Source organism: Trachinotus anak, unplaced genomic scaffold, assembly GCF_046630095.1.
Source record: "Trachinotus anak isolate AG129_WGS33_773 ecotype Australia unplaced genomic scaffold, CSIRO_AGI_Tana_v1 ptg000024l, whole genome shotgun sequence".
Classification (NCBI taxonomy): domain Eukaryota; kingdom Metazoa; phylum Chordata; class Actinopteri; order Carangiformes; family Carangidae; genus Trachinotus; species Trachinotus anak.
Genome location: NW_027273875.1, coordinates 6,804,668 through 6,822,968, shown reverse-complemented (window position 1 = coordinate 6,822,968; position 18,301 = coordinate 6,804,668). Strand labels below are relative to the sequence as shown.

The following is an 18,301-nucleotide window of genomic DNA, read 5'->3' as shown; positions in this document are numbered from 1 at the left end:
CCCACCAAAACCAGGTCACTAGCACTGATACAAGGACCATGTCTAGTATGAAAATTGATACTGAAGTACATTATTAATGAAATCTATTATAATCTCATATTATAGGCTTTGCATATGATAGCTCATCACCCCATATTGAATTATACCATAATGTTCAATCAATGATAAAGGTGAAAGCAGCAGTGTACCATATGGAAGCATTGCAAATACTGACTGTATGTATATATATATATATATATATATATATATATATATTTTTTTTTTTTTTTACAAAATATATCAGGCTCATATATCTAACATAGATATCCTATATAATATAGATTTTTATGTGTGGATTTAAAATATTCAGACCACTAAAATTGTCAATTACACAAAAGAGGCACTTGCCTGTATTTATCTATCTGATCACATTGTGCACTGACTGTTACATAGTAAAACACAAAACACACATCACATTAATCATGTTTCATGATACAGCATCAATTTCTTTCTCAATAGTCATTGATAGTTTATTGATGGATTAATGACAAACAGCTCATTCAGAATCGGTTAAGCAGTAAAGAACAGTGGGATCATTATGCCTGTTAAAGCAGAATGGATTTTACCCTGCACAGCTGCTTGAAACAATACATCCTGTGCCTATGAATTTTACAAACAGCAGCAGTGCAGTATTTTCTCATGTCAGAAGACGCTTTTCCTCCCACTGGGAAAGTTTTACATTGCAGCAAAGCACATCGTTCAAGTATGAATATTGGGACAGCTGTGTTTCTGTAGGTCTGCCTGCTCATGCTGATCCTGGTATTTACAGATACTATCTGTGCACCTCTGGTTCTTAAATTAGACACTTTTATTAATAGTTCCTCTGAAAACATTTTGGACAGTGCACTGCTCAATAGCATATCAGCAGTAGTTGCCACAGTAACAGAGTAGTGGAGCATTAATAGGTTATTTTATCACACTACCCCCACCAAGACTTTACTGGCAGGTGAAGAGATTCAAACAGGCAACACTGTGCTTGCAAGTCAACTTTCTTAACCTTCCTACTCCCTGCTGGCAGTAGGAAGGTCACAAACAGGGGGAGAGGGATGCAAGAGGGGGATTATGTAATGTGAAGAGGGGAAAAGAAAGTAAAGCAAGGGAAATAGGACAGATGCAGGTGAAGTTATTCACTGAAGTTACTCATCATGTCACAAAGTAATGAACAAAGTCACAAAACCAAAAAGTTAAAACTGAACCACCATGAGGTTATTATGTCAGTACGTGAGGAAGAAATACTAGTGCAAGGGTAACACTAAGTGCAGATAAACCAGCCACCACTGTCGTCATCATCATCATCATCATCATCATCATCATGGCCATCAGCATCATTGTCGATTGTACTCTCATTGTCACAATCATCATCATTGTCAAGGACTATTTATCAAAGTCCTTCAACAACAAATAGCAAAAAAAAAAAAAAAACCCTTATTATCTTTGTGATTACCATCACATTCAGACTTAATGATTTGTTACACTTATTTAATTAGAATTTGTATGGCATAAAATGTTAATACTTGCATGTCCCTTATGAGAAACCAGAGTACAGCAGAATACAGTATGATTGTAATCACTGACATGAGGCTGAGTGGGTAAAAAACAAAATGGCTCCAACAGTCATCGTCCTCAGTCATCCAAGCCTGGGACTGAGTTACTTTTATTTGTACATAATTTTATCACAATTCAAAGATGCAGACCACTGACATCAAATGATGCAAACAATTCACTTTGAACTAAGTGAGCCCAGACCTGTATACTTCATAGTGCATAGCTCTCCCTGAAGAGAAACACAAGACTTCATAAATAATGGCAGTATTCCAGAAATAGAAATAGGGCCAATCCTGGCTCCCAAAACATTGTGAACAACATCAACATGCTGCCTTTTATGTGATAGGATAAAATATCCTCAAGATGGAATTTTGCTGCAGTGTAGGTGTCTTGATAACACTGTTATTGTTGTTGTAATTTTAATTTAAGTTGCTTTTTCTCACCATTACAGTTGTGTATTTCATTAATTCAGTGAGCATACTAAGCAGCAGAATTGCATTTTTGAAAATGGAGGAAATCTCCAAAGTCTTTGTTAGGAGACTTTGGGAGGGATGGGACATCCCTCTCTGATGCAGCTCCAATTTAAGATTTGGACTTATAAAATTGGTATATTAACTATGTCTGGAAGGTTGATATGAAGAAAACGCCTATTTTCATAACACACTTTCCTCCAGACAAAAATGCTTTTATGGTATAAAGACAACAATGTAGCAAGGAGCCAACCAAACTATAATTGTACAGACGTTAAGATGACTTCACTATCAAAGATGTAGACGCTTTTTTTTGGACTGATTCATCTTCAGGTCCATGGTTTCAGAAACCTACATCAAATGCACGGTACAGTGCATATTACATGATGCACAAAACAGTCTCACCCCACACAGTGCTGTAAATAAACACATCAATTATTCATCTGTAGGGTTTAAGTTATAAATATGGTGATATGTAATTATTTTATGCATTCTTTTACTTTATCTTATTTATTTTTTTATGTGACCTATTCAAGGTAGGTGAGTAAAACTCACAAAGAACACATGAATAATACTGAGCTCTTTAAAGGTAGAAAGTCATGTTATACAAAGACCACTGACTTATGATGAGCAGTCAAAAATTCACTCATCTTCTCTATCTTGGCTGCCTTCCAGTGGTTTTCTGCTCCTTCCTTTATCACAGATCACTTGTATAAAAGCAGCCATCCAGCAAAATGCACTTTTGTCCACTGATTTCAATGGAATGCACTAGCAATCAGAAAGATGAACAATAAAGACTCTTAAAGATATCACATATGTGTAGTGCAGCCAGTGAAATGATTTGGCTGCGCAAAGACTTGACATTAACAACATATGGGTGTGATATTAATGTGTGCATATACAGTTCCTATGTCTTCCTCTACCATCGTGCTAGCTAACTTCACAGTCACCACAAATTTGACACTGTGGCCCATGTATCCAGGGCTCCATCTGACAAGTCAAATGTTTACATTCTGAGTGTGAATGCCGGGTTTCTGGAGGGCTTATGTTGAGGTTGCAGTGTTGAGACAGTGGGGGTTCTCTCATCGGGTGTGGCTATATAATGTTATATTTATTTTATCTAATCAACACAGTAGAGCTTATCTGGTTCTTTATTGATACTCGTATTGGCTCTTATTAATTTTAAGAAGAGTAAAAACTTAGAACATGATAAGAATAAACATTAGTTTCTAGAGCAGCACCTTAATGTTTACAACAGCAAAGTCACTACATATAAACTAATTTCATTCTGACATGAACAGTGAGGCCCCTTTTCCACTGGTATAAAAACCCACTTAGACCAGCTAACATCAGGCTTTTGTCAGCAATGGAAAAAGGTGCAATCAACATTCACACCCTGGTCAAATGACTCTTAAGTAGACGCAGGCATTAATCAGCTCTGGCTCTGATCAGCATTGATGTAAACACAACACCTGGGTGAACATGTTAATATTTGCCTCTTTTCCGTCTTTCACAGCACACAAAACACTGTAAAGAGACTGGTCACCTGCCCAGCATGGTGCTGTTGGACAACAAACACTGTGGCTACACTGTGCAGTTGTGTGCGTATCCTCAGTCTGAACAGTAAGGCAAGCTTGTCTGGCAATGTAAAGGATGTTCATTGCTTCTTTTTAGCACGTTGAAAAATCTGCTTATACCCACTAATTTTGGTGTAAAAAGTTGAATGAAGAATACAGGCAAGGTCACTAGCAGTTATTTCCGGCGTCCTCCTTCCTCTGCTGCTGTTGTCGCCTGCAGGTAACACTGTTGGAGAGGGGATGGCTGCTGTGTCAGCCTGTATCTAAGTTTGCAAAAGTTTGTTTCAGATGAAGCTAGTTTATATATAGAAAGCATTCCATTTAGCTTGTTCATAACAATTCATTATTAGCTTAAAGCTAAAGCAGGCTGTGTGTTTGTTGTAAAACAAAGCGGGGTCAATGGAATCAGTTGAAAATGTAGCTTTTCTATGTGTTTAAAGCTTGTTGAACAGGTGGTGTGATAAAGGATGCTAATTGGCTTTTTATTGGCAAAGGTTTTGATTACACTCACTACGACCATAGTTGTTGTCAACTCCAGTAAGAAAGTTCACTTTTCAATCGACTCCACCGCCGCCTCTGTGCTGCCTGCTGTGTGTGTGTATGTGTCAGAGAGGAGAGGCTGCAGCCCAACCATGAGGACACCAAAACACAGTAAAGAACATTAAGCATATTTTTTTTTTTTTCTGGTTCATTTGGCTCAGGCGGTGTGCCTTAAAAAAACCCTTTGTGAATGCATGGTGCCTGTAAATAAAATTATATTTTTCTAATTCATTGCATTTCAGTCACTCTTTTGTGATGTGTTTATTGTACATGTTCATATTGCGATGACGATGAAAATACGACATCACTCAAACAGGAGTAAAAAGTGTGGATTTATTGGGACTATTTTTAGATGCGGATTAACACACGTTGCTGCACTAATGAGTATTTATGGCAGAAAGATAATTTATTTGGAATTGACAGGGGAATAAGCAAAATAAGACCCTGGTTAGGCAATTGTTACAGTGTGGTCTTTTCATCAGATTTGCCAAAATGAAAAATATTACCCATTTTATCTCTTTAATGTAAAATGATATTTCCTGTATGTTAACTTACAGATATACTGGCAGAGAAACCAGTCAGAATTTCTGATAGCACGAGCCACTGAGAAATGACTGAATCAGTCATGTAATGGATCTGAAGCACTGGAGGGCACACATCACATTTTAAATTTTCTCTCAAACAGACCTAAATTACCTCCTAATGGTGTATTTTAGGGAAAGGAGTAAGTCTCCCTTCACATCACCATAGTAAATGGTGCACCCATCATCTCTGAATAATTACTGATCCCCTGGTATGTGCTGGATAACAAATTCCACTGGGACAAAGGGAATTAATCAAACCAGCAAGAAAGGTCAGAGAGGGACAGGGCATTGTCTTAGCAGTTTCATCTTCTTCATGTGTGTGTAACGCACTCCATTATTATTTACATTAAAACACAAGACACTTATAGTTAAAATATCCCAAAAAAAACTGATCTAACACTTGCATCAAACATTAGTGCAGGATTGACATGTGCTACCTTTCTGTTGTCACACTCCTCTGGCTGCAGCAGCTGCTGGATTGACACTTTGACTTGACAAAGCAGCTAACAGTCACTCTAACAGTCGGTCAGAGACATATGTGCACTGACAGACAAAACAACCACAACCAAATTATGGCTGGGGCTTGTGTCTCTCTGTTGTTTTTTATTGTGTATCAAACATTCCTCATTAACTTAACTCATTAGTCAAATTCCATTAAGGAAAGACAATTTAATGTAAACAGATCACATGAATGATCTTTTGAGTGGTTTGGATTAGTTCCATACATTCACTTTGTATTAGATGACACATTAATGAATGCTGTATTGAATTGAATTAACGCTTTGTCCTATACAGCGTGTATGTATAATGTTCCTAAAAAGCCGTAAGTAACCTTTACTTGAAGTGTTTTGCTCAAGCTGTAGTTTGCTCGGCTCCTGTTTAAAAGCAGATGACCAATGAGAATGGGTTCTTCAATGCCACTACTCAAGTTTTCAATTTGGCAGTGCTCCTAAAGCAAGCACCCTCTCAGCACCAGCAAGGAAAAATCTCCATGGCCAACATAGCTCATGCTGAACAGGCTCTGTATTTTTTAAATAGCAGCTGTAAAGCACTATAACTCAGCCTCTCCTCGCTGCTCATTAAAGAAGAGCATTTTAATGGACATATCTGCTCCCCAGGGACTTCAGTTTACTCCCATGTCGGAAATAGAGAAACACTTCCCCCTCAAAGCAAATAAATACAGGAACTCTTAAGGCTTAATAGCCAGTGATGCTGTTAAATAATGTCAGGGCATATGAGATGGATCGTTATTAAATGAGCATTATAGCTTACACCTGCTTGCACTTGTAGTTACAGTATGTAATGGTTACTGCACTACAGGCAAAGTGGCTGTGCTCATGTTGCTACTGATGTCAGCTGTATCTTTTGACTGTCTGACCAGTAGCTCGTCTGTTGTCTGTGTCGATGCCTCCTTCTTTCTAATGGAGCTCTCATAGAGATTCACAAAGTTCAAGTTACTTTTTATACTTAAACATGTAAATGTATGTTTCCAGTGTCAAAATTTTCTATCAGTGAATGGAAAATGATCGATGATCACTTAGTTGGAAGATGAATCATGTTAATTTCTTTCTAAAGGAAGGCATGCTACATGCATCAGTCAGCTCTTATTTCTCTACCCACAACTACATGTGTCAGTCAGGCTATCTGGTGTTATAATGTTCCTCTACAAATCTAATCATGGGAGATTTGATTTCAAAAGCTAGATTGTAATTGTTACTGGTGTTAGAGATTCTCATAAACTGATTTCTGACAACATTCTTCCGTGGTTCAGGTGATCGTATTACTCAGCTGTCATGCTGTTAAGATCTAATATCAAATTACCCAATACGAATGTTCACGCAAGTGTAAGGTTAATCTAATAATGTCAAGGACCGGATTTCCTTACATATATTATATTCCCATTATAGTATGTATGTGAAGAATTATCTGGATTTCAAAAGAGACAAAACACCATCTTAAGTGCAAAGGTACAATCGATAAATTGTAACAAGCTTAGAGCATGTTATGCGTCTGAATCAAGCAAATCATATCACTATGACTAAAAATCTGTTTGGTGATTGAATTGCAGAAATTCAGAATTACTGTTTTTATTAGTTGCACGGCAAGTAATTAGGGTTCTGATTTTAATGTCTTATTTCACTTTAATTTGGAAAGTTATTCCCTTTATTGCTATAATCTTTACTATTACCCACTTACTATTACTAGTATTTCCCACTGCAGTAGCTATATTTACGCTATATTTCCTGGAGCGCTTAACTGGCCAATGTCCTAATTTATGCAAAATGACCCATTCTTGTGCAGGTGAGTGGATTGTGCTGTTTAGTCGGTGTTAGGTTTGATCAGCAGTGTACATAAATGTGTGTGTTTGGGTGTGTGTCCTACCTTGACAGGAGAGATATGTGTGTGTGGTGTGTAGCCATGTATGGCTTCCATGGCAGCAAGGTTTTTGTCACTCATATGAAGCATCTCGGCACTTTTCCCTGGAGCCAGATGTGCTGGACTGTGCTCCAAGGGGGGCGTCTCCTCATCCTGGTACCTGTACTTCTGCAGACACACAAACAGATGCAGACGAGATAATTAGTCCCAACAGGTCTGTAAAAGAAGGAGATGTTTTAATTTAATTTAATTTAATTCATTTAAAAACAAACAGTAGTCATTGTGTCAAAGGTGGATAATGTTTAGATCACAAACAGAATCCACTGTCAGTCTCATTAATATACCCTCTCATTGATGCCTCCTTTCAACATAATGACTCAATGACTAATTCACCAAACACGCAGAGCAGTATTTCCATCACAGATGAGTCCTCAGCCAAATGTGGACGATCTATATGCATATCTGGTATATAACGTGCAACGCCTACAAGTGCAAAGTGAGGGCATGATAGAAACAGAGACTCAAAATGTTGCCATTGTGCATTGAGCAAAGTGATCATCCTCCACAACCACATGGAGCAACTAGAGCCATGACTCATAGCAGCTCTACAGTAGCAGATCATGCAGCTTCTTCCTAGTAACCTTACTCCCCTACTGATATCCCACACCTGGGCAGCCTGCCAGCAGCCCACTGTGTCAGCCACACATGGTAGGTTTCATTCTAGGCGTGATGACACAAAATCTGTACACAGCATTTTTCCATCACAAACACATGAGAAGGTGGGCAGCATCACAGTGGAGATCTGCCACATTGTCCTGTGGGTTAGCGCTTGTGTTTTTGCAACAAACCTGTACTCCTCTAAAGCCCCTCGGGCTCACAATATGCCCTGCTGCACTGCAGATGTGAAGCAGTCCATTCTGAAAACGGAGAAATTCAGTGGGATCATCTGAATTTTGGCTGATGGCCGAATGGCCAGCCCTGCCACTCGCCTCTCTCTTTTTTCTTTTTGGAGGCAGACGGAGAGGGAGGTGCATCACTGAGCCCTGTCTCAGACAGGCTGCCTAGCAACCAGAGCAGAGCAGAGATTGCAGTGCCACAGTTGGGGCTGCCAGCATCAGTCCTGGATCACATTACACTGAGACAGCAAGAAAGAGAAGGAGTGAAATAGAGATGAAGATAGAGGAGAAAGTCAGGGGGATGGGTAAAAATGAAAAAGTGAGACCGTCAATAAAGGAAGGCAGAGGACAGAAGCATGGGGTGAACCAGAGAGAATGAATAGTTGTTGATAGCAGTGAACTGAACAGCTGCTGGTTAATTATTATTCTCAGTTTGTAGACTTTCTAAATCAGTAAACTCTACAAAGTAAGAGTTTTATTAAATAAAAGTATGCTTTAGCCTGAAACTGCGAAAGATTAGTAAATATCACCCCACCCCCCACCCCCCCACCATCCCAAAAATGACCAACAGTGATGCTGCCATGTTGCCTTCTGTCCTACTGGAGGGGGATGTGGCAGTCAGTGCTTAAGATACATTACAGTGTCCTCTTGGAGAGGGCTTTAGGTACATTTCCTCTCACTAGTACATTGTATGATTGTTGCCCAGTGTAACGCAATAGGCGAAAAAAAAAACTTTAAAGAGTGACACATTCTGTCTTGACTAAAGAGCTGCTTTTCGAACAGTTTGAGGATATGGGGAGCTGAATCATGACAAATGCGAATACTGTGGATTAATGTGAAGCTTTTTTCAAACATTTCTCACTGAGAGTTGAATTCTGCTCAGTCAGTAAAGGGACACTGAACTCCTGGGTTTCATCAAAATTCATTAGTTTCCCAGCTGGTTATTTAGTCACCATTGTATACCTGGGTTGTGACCAAAATCACTCACTCATTCACTACTCCCTACTCACAATCTAAGAGGACTACTGTGTATAGTGAGCGCATGGGTAGAATGAAAAACACTTTTGGACACCACTGGGTCATTTTCTCTGCACCGTTTTCCTTTTCTTTCAGCTCAAATGCAAAGCATGATGCTATAAATTGCTTGGTTAGTGACCATCACTTGTACATGAGTCCACTACATAGGGTATAGTCATTGTCATACATTATACATTCAAACCAGACTACAAAATGGCAAACTCATTATATAGGTGGGCTATATAGGGAGCAGTGAGTGATCTCTGACCCAGCTGTGGTGTTTCAGATGTCAATGATTCGATGGTTACAATGAGAATAGGCAGCTTTGAGCACTGAGACTCAAAACAGTGAATTTCTCTTCAAGAGGATGAGGCCTTGACGGATGGTTCAACGCTGAGTAAGGGGAGTCTGTGGGCCGGGTTATACTCTGTCAGAACTAGGTTGTGCGACCACGTTGGAAATCAAAAGTGTATAGTTGGTCTGAGCAGCCACACTTGAAATGAAAATCTGGTCATCATACAGAGGCAGAAATGTAGTAATGTTTAAATATGGGGATAACCACCCCTATGAGCCTGTGTTGGGGTAAAGGGGTTCTGAAGCTGTCCAATCATCCAAAGAACACAGAGTATACTGGCCCCTTGTGTCCTACCATTTCTGTTACTTACCAAAACCAACCACCAAGTACTACTCTTAATGCTGTGATTGGCCAGATGAGTGGAGGTGTAACACTATGAAAGCTGTCAAGGAGAGACTGTCTGGAGATGTTTGCTGTTTTACCCATGTTTAAATGATACTGCATCTCCCCACTCCCTGTAATGGCTGGCTTTACCTTCGAGTGCGACCGCTCGGAACAAACACTTCTGATGTGAGATGTGGTGGAGTGACACGTTGTACAAACAAGTTCTGTTTGAGCATAAACCTGCACATAACAGTTACCTTTCTGATGACAAGTACAACAGGAGATATATTTTTCCTGTCAATACATTTTTACACAGGTTCATACCTGCAATATTTTCTCTAGTGTAAGGAGAATGGCAAACAAACAGAAATTGCATTGTTACAAAGTAATGTTACACCACAAGTAAAAAGTGAAAAAATCATATGAGAATTCATATTTTAAAAACCGTTCAAATGTAACTCTAGAAAGGATGAATTCAACACACAGATTAAAAAACATGCATGACACAGGTCCTGGGAACTGAAGGGTCTTTAATCCCTCATTTACAGTTTTTGTGAGAACTGTGCATTTGGTTTTGGTGATATTATGTCCTCTGTTTAGCCTCTATATTAGCAGCTACTCCATGCAACTGTGTAGACTTTTTTTTTTTCAAAAGTACCATTTTTGATACTGTTTATTATTATTTTATGTTATGTGGTTAAGGACAATAATTATGCCTCTCTGCCTGGATATTACTCTCATTTAATTTTTGTACAATTTAAAGTTGAACAAGTAAGCATATTAACTATTATCATACACTATAATCGGCCTCAGTAAAGGCCTATGAAATCCAATAGTATTACATTATTGCATTTAAAGGTCTTAAACGTATCAGTGTCCTCACTGCTGTTAGCAAGATTATTTTCTTTACAGTGTAATGAGAGATTATAATTAAATTTTTCAAAACCCATGCTTGCCTGGCAATAGCTTTACAGTATTTCTAAATAGAGGGGCAAAAACACATTGTATACACTCCCATGTCCACAATTACATTAACACAGGGCTGGATAAATACATGCAATATGATATCATCTGTTAAATAAACATTATTGGACAGAAGTTCAATTGGAAATCTGTTTTCCTTAGGTCTTTTTCTCACAGGCAGGGGGTTTGTAACAGCCTAGAGCAATTAAAGTCTGCTTGTAACTGTACAAACAGCCCCCTAAATTACCTCTCCAACAAAATACCTGTGGGTTTCCCAGGCCTTTATTGTATCAGTATATCATCATGGAAGGCAACTGGCACATCTTTAAGAAATTACTCTGTTGTAAAGGTCAACAGAAGGAGTCTCCACAGTCCTTCCCATATTTTCGGCACTGTGATAAGAACTACACACTGTGTGCCTGAATAAGCTGTTTCTTTAATGGTTAAATGAGTTAACTTAATGTAGAGCAAATGTCAAACGCTATCTACCGTCATCTGAGTTTGTAACTTAAGGACCAAGCTTGAGCTTTTAAATTACTGTGCATTAAGTAATGGAATGAAAGCTAACCTCACCTCTCAGGCATATAATTTCAGAGATGCTTCGACTGCAAATGCACTTGACGTGCAAGGTGTTACATAAACCATGAGAAGCTCTTCAGGTGTAAATTAAAGGTGGCAAATCCCCACAGCTTCTTCACAAAATGTAAGCTGTTTCAAGTTCATCTATTTGCATTTTCTTTAATGATAATAAATCCTTTTTTTTTCTATATTTGGATTAATTTTAACATTTCCTGTTCAGTTGAACTAAGTCTGTGTGACACATCACAGTGCTGTAAGAATGAACTACATGCTGGGATTTAGTTTAATGCAGCACAGTACGTCTCAGTTACGTAAATGCGGACAGGTAAATGTGCTTGAATTAAACCAAATGTGATACATTCTCATAAAGAGATGTTTAAATTATGTGTTTACATTTTAACTAGCCGCAATTCTCCTGTTCAGGAAACTGTAAATGATACATTGTCTGAAACCAAACCTCATATTTCAATATTCATCCAGAATAAACAAACAATGATTAATTGTAGTATTAATTATTACTACTACCTAACTCCTACTATGCAGCCATTTTTTGTTCCACCTCTTGTTACTGGCTCTATAATAATAAGCTTATTAGTCATTACTGTGCTGCAATCAGTAGAGATAATTTCATTGAGACATTTTGTGGTAGAAAGAAATATTTTTAAATGTACAGTATATCTCCTGGATTCACCTGTTTTAACTGTGACCCAGGCTTTAACTTCAGTTCATCCACCAGTAAAACTGCCAGCTATAGAAAGTAATTGACCTCCCTACGTGTAAGCCAGAACACCCACTGGATGTTTGTGGAGCAAATCTTCCCTCCCACCAACCTGGAAACCAGCCACTCTTAACCTGAATACTTTTAGTTAGGAAAAATGATGCATCTGCTGCATAGATCATCACTCATTGTCACTTCGACGGAGCATTATGAGAGAACAATGTTTGTCTCTCATGGTCATGTGAACTTTCTCTTCTCCATTACACTCCATCAAAATACAGTCATTGTTGCCTTCTCAGTTGATTTTCACTCTCAAGTGCCAAACCCCAAACACAGCTTTCATCTCATTTGCATTATCACAATTGCTGCTGCCAGCCAACACCTACTGTACCACTACAACTGTCTTTTCATGTATATAGGCCTCAGAAGACAGGGAATTAACTCATCTTATGCCGGTGCTAATTTCGGACTTTTCTCCAAGGTGTTCCAGCACAACATTGACAAGTGTTATTGTCCTGTAGCTACGCATGCTGCAACAACAACAACAACAACAACAGACTTTACATTTACCATGGGGCAGAACGCTTAAAGCTGCACCAGATAGAATTCTAATACAAGAATCCATCCAGACTAAATCATAAAGCTACAACAAAGAAAAGCTGCTTATTCCCCTGTGGAGATGCTCTAGATTCAACCTCTTCGCCCAAATTTAAGTCTGCTGTTTGGTTTGGTCACTTGAATCTGTTTGTAATGATTATTGCTTAATGCTTAATTAACAATTAAATATAAAGCTTCTACCAGGAAATATATGTACTCATCTATGATTTATGATATATTTATTAATTCAGCTGCACAAGACTACCCCTGTTTGTGTTAAGAAGGTGTGGAGTAGCTTTGTGCATGTGGGCTCCAGAGGGAAGGTGTTTCATATTGAAACGACTGCTTCAGCACATTGTCCCACAGGGAGATAATCTAGGTACTTACTCAAGCAGCACTATTTAGACTATCTGACTAAAACTTTGACCAAACATGTAGCAATACTTTCTGTGGTGCATGTTTCGAAGCTCATTACCATTCAAGACTTTCTATAAAAATAAAAATAAAAATAAAATCCCTGAAGTGCTGTTGGGCTTTCTTCACCACCAGAAGGCTTATGTTACTACAGTGAAACAGGAAAAGTCATAAAAAATAAATAAAAACTTTTTTTTTTTCCTTTTACTCCCAGGATATGTGCTCAACACTATTTTTTTAGAAACTCAAAATTTAGTCTTCCTTTACATTTCAGGCGGATATATTCACTTGTTAATTTATGTTCATCTAACCCAAGTTAATGAGATTCTGAATATCATTTCCAAGGGATGAATCATCATTGATAAGACCCACACAAATGTATCATCCTGGAATTTAATAATCAGATTGAAGTCATAGATACAGTAAATTGTGCCACAGTGTGTGCTTGGCTGTCGGCCTTCTGGTGAGGGTTGTGAGGGGTGGGGGTGGTTTCCATCTCGTCTGTCTGTTTTCACGGGAACTTAATGCTTATTTGTAAGACAAGAAAGGAACAGTATTTATATGATGTGTAAAGAAATCTGTAGATCATGTGGATTTCATAAGTCTCAGCTTTTACATTAAACTAGATGAAACCATGTTACCCTGGCCTTAGAAAATGATTTATCTTGACTTAAACCCTGTTAAAATGACCCAAAACATAACAAAAAAATTAAAAATCAATGCAAAGCTACATTATTCTGCAGTTTACAGGTCAGGTGGAACCTAATTTCACACACTGCTCAGTCGCCTTGATTATTTCTTCCCCTCCCCCTCTGTCCGCACAAGTATGCACAGACCATTTTTATGCTGAGTACATACATTTTTATGTATGTTGCATTTGTAGTGGGGGGATTGCAGCGTTAACCCTCCCCCAGCCCCGTGTTTGGTCCACAAGCACGTGAGTGGAAGCCATTTGAACACAGCACTGTAAGACTGGTTAATGGTTTCATTAGATACAAACATGCAGTAATAGTAGCACTGGGCATTTCCTTTTATCCTACGATCATTAACACTGCTTGAAAAAAAAAAAAATCTATGTAACACAACTCTTTGATGCAGTATTGTCCTCACTGCTGTTAGCAAACATGTTGAGAAAATGCAGTAAATACAACTGGCTACCAATGCAGCAAAGAGAGGAGTCATATGTTTATCTCAAGCATTAATGAGAAATTTGTCTAAACACAGATAATACAGTTCACTCATCACATCCGAATCTAACATAGCAAGATATCCACAATCTGCAAACATAAGTGGCTCATTTCCCGACTGAAGTTTAAAAAAAATGGAAAAGAGATGTTTTATATTGGCTGTGGTTTTAGTGGTTCTTTTATGTTTTTGAGGAGAAATGCTGTCTTTAGAGTCTGTCTGCGTGTTTTGTTTTCTATGAACGCTCATGACCTGAAGGGTAAGTTACTTTCATTCTGTCTGTGCACTACACTGAGACTGAATTTAATTTTAAAGGTCGATGATGCATATCTGTGCCAGAAGCTTAGTGAAGTGGGTTTTTTTTGTTATACATATATTATGTTCTTGTCTGTTCAGTGTCTGACAATTAATATAAATTAAAAGTATCTATGATTTTCACTGCCAGTTCTTAACACTGGCTATAAAACAGGCCTCTGTTGGTTATTTAAGAGGTTATCCACCATTCCTGCAGCTCTGATGTCCTCACCTCCAGGTTTTTCAGTGACAAACCATGTAACCAGGCAACCTGTCTTTCAATAATATGCAGATTTATTTCTTGTGGCTTTTTGTAAAGAATCATGTCGACAAGTGTGAGTTCTTTTTTAAAAAAAAAAAAAAAAGCCACTGAGGCTCTTGCAGAAAACCCATATATTTTGCACTGTCATCCCATCAAGATACTGTGTGAGCAACAAATGATCATGTTGCCGGTATGCCTAGTTTCTTTATGTAGCTTATGTAGATGAATAAGGTCCATTTCTGTACAGTGATAGTTTTTACACTGTGAGTGTGCTGCTTACTCCTGCAGCCTACACATTCATTGCTCACACAACACACAGCTGCAGTATTTGATAACAGATAAGCTGAGAAGAGCAAGTTAGCAAGGTAGAGGCAATGCTGAATGGTTCAATCTTAGACCTGAACAGAGCATTAACAAATATCTACTGCTGCACATTGTTGTTGCTGCATTTCTCTGAGCTTCACGTCAGAGCTGAGGCTCACTGCTCTTTATTAAGGAAGATGATATAAACAGCAGGATAAAATGGGTCAAATCCATAGGGAAGAATGTGTTTGCAAGGCTATAAAAACAGTTACAGTACGGATGTGAAATGTAAAACCAGTACCTCACACACAGGAATCCAGACTGCACATTAGCGTAGCAGACCACCTCTGCTTCAATATAACCTTTTCTACATCATTACTCTCGATCATTCGATTAGTTGGCAGGTAATGAGTGACAGCAAGTCGCTGTCCTGTCCATTTTCCAGTAAAGACGTCTGAGAATCGATTCTCAGGGTGAGGTAATCATTGATCTTGATATTGAGATGAAAGCACACTGACCCCTAAGTCGTAAATCATTCATTACATTAATGCTCATTTTCCATTTGAACTCAATCCTTTGGCTAGTTTACATCGCATTGCCTTCAATATTGGCACTGCACTGAAATAAATAAAACTTCAAATTTCAGCGAGGCAGTCTGTCCCGATTAAACGTTGTGAGGCCATCAGTGAGTATTAAGCATAAAAGAGAACATTAAAGCTCTGCTGAAGGCTTCCAACCACATAAAGACTCTTTTAATTGAGGTCCTGAATTTAAAGCCCCTTTTCCACAATAGAAAATTGTACAATCGGAATTCACACCCGGGTCAAATGACTCCGCAGTAGAAATGGGTATTTATCGGCTCCGGCTCTGATCGGCATTGATGTAAACACAGCACCCAGGTGAACCCCCTAATTTTCACCCCTTTTCCTGCTGTAACGTCTTCCAGTGCACACAGACACTGAAGACAGACCTGTCACCTGCTCATCACGGTGCTGCTAACCCTGAAACACAGCAGCTACACTGCGCTTGAGGATGAAAGAGTGAGCCGCAGATCAGTTTTACCAGTTTGCACAGTGGCTAGCAGCTTACTCTTTCCCCCCTGCGTCTGTGTTTGAGCTCTGTAAGTGCATGTGATGACATTGCACCTTGCAGTTGTGAGCGTTCAGTCCAAACAGAAAGGTAAACTTGACTGACAGTGGAAAAGGGGTCAATCGGCTTTCACTAGCAGGTTTACTCACGTTCAAAAAACCCCATATAAGATGATAGTGAGGGCTTTGTTTAAGAACAAAGGTTATGCAAACAAATGAACTTGGAACTGACCAGTCATGTGTTAGCTATTGTAACACAGATGTTTAGAAAACATATGGCAGTCCTGGAGAATGCACGGAATAAAACCAAGTGCAAAGACTAGAAATGAGGGAAACTGTGAGACTGCACCAGACTGAACACGAACTGCTGATGGGTTACTCAACCTTCACGACATATGTGAACAGGCAAGGTATCTGGGCATTAAAGAATAACACGGAGGCTCATCTTGAATCTTGTTATTAACATATTTCAAAGGACGGCACATCCTGGACGGAATTAACTGTGGCACAAGAATTAGAGGGTTCAAATTCTGCAATAGTTGACACTTGCATGCTCAAAAACAAAGTATATGCTTGTCATATGTGCTTGAGATGAGCTGAACCCCATTATTATAAGCCAGATCTGTTCTAAACTTATTACATCGTGCAAACCAAGCACAATTCATTTTAATTGAGCTTTTAATCCCATTTTGAAATCTACTCTTATTACAGACTAAATGTGTGCTGCACAGATCCATTTCACTGGTTGGTCATGATCACTGTAGAGTCTGTGGGAGGAAAGTTTTAATATGTTTTCCACAGGGAACACATGGTGTCTCAGATGGAGATGTGCAGGAAGATTTGAGGCAGGAGGGAGCGTGACATGGGGACACATGGGATTATCTGTGATACTAGTAATACTCAACATTGAGCACAGCAGGACCACCCTTTCAGAAGCCCAGAAAGCAAACACCCTCATTAATTTTACCAGCGGTATCTTTCAAATATTGAAGTTGGTCCCGTTTAGCAGACAAAATGTAAAAGTAATCATGATTAATGAAATACAACAAGAATATCCACCTATTTCATATTTAATGATACGTAACTAATCAGATGCACAAAGTGAAACAGATTCTAGCAACAAGACAGAACACAAACCGAAACGTCGGAGCTGAATCAGCAAACAAATTATTTGCAGCTTTGTACACATGTACACATCATTTTGGCAAGTGTTGGGACAAACCCTGGCTCCAGTGGACCAGTGGAGCAAGATTCGGCTTTGTATAGGTAACAAACATGAGAGCCATGCGGAGGGGAACTCTGAGCAGGCTGCTGTACTGGAAACACCTGAAGCTGGGAGGGAGAGGACTGTGGGATGTGATGGACAGAGACTGAATGAATGAGTGACCATGCTCTCTGTTTGGATCACACTTTCTCATTGTGACAGACAAAGACCAAAACCATACCGCTAAACATAATAGCCGGATTTTTGTTGTTGTTGTTGTTGGCGATATTAAGCAGCACAGCACAGCTGCCTGGTTCTGATTCATCACAGAAAACAGAAGGGCCACTGTTCCTGTTACCTGATTTCAAGCCTTGCTGAAGCCGCCCTTGCAGTGCACTGTTTCTCCGATCAACGGTATTTAAGTGGCCCCGAGCAATAAAGTGAATTTCCCAAGGTCAAAAGCATGAAACGCTGTTCGCTTTGCTGGGATGAAAAGCAAATTGTGAAGCAGTTAGCATGTTGAATCATAAGGTTAGCCCTTACGTGCCCTGCCGCACAGATCAAGAGGGCGCATCTGATAGTGACTGATGTTTCATTCATTAAATCTCAGCAAACATTTATGGTAAAGGGTGGCTGTCACCAAACACTACCACGCCTGCTAAGGATCCTGTCGCCTGCTCTGTGTACGTGGAAATCGGCCATCTAAATATGAAAAAAAACCACACGGTGATGTAAAGGCATTATACTGTGAATTATCAGCTACCTGAGAGCATATGGACTAGAGAGGAAGCCGTAGGTGAGTGTGATCACCGTGCTAACAATTACTATAGTGGCTGTGCAGTGGGAGAAGACGATCCAAATGAGCAGTAGGCTATATAATGCCACGATGAAGGCACTGCGACCACAATGTAAACGAGCTTTTTCTCAAAGAGGCCTCTATTTCTTTCTTTCTTTTTTTTTTTTTTTTTTTT

The 18,301-nt window shown here is 39.1% G+C and overlaps 1 protein-coding gene across 4 annotated transcripts in view; it reads right to left on the bottom strand.

The window, feature by feature from the left end:
• LOC139607769 (disks large homolog 4) overlaps nucleotides 1-18,301 on the bottom strand; it is a 64,575-nt gene that overhangs the window by 21,956 nt on the left and 24,318 nt on the right. For all 4 annotated transcript variants that reach the window (XM_071460959.1, XM_071460958.1, XM_071460955.1 and 1 more), the window contains exon 2: nucleotides 7,138-7,299. In XM_071460959.1, coding sequence (XP_071317060.1) covers nucleotides 7,138-7,299 — 162 coding nt within the window. The remainder of the gene's footprint in view (nucleotides 1-7,137; nucleotides 7,300-18,301) is intronic.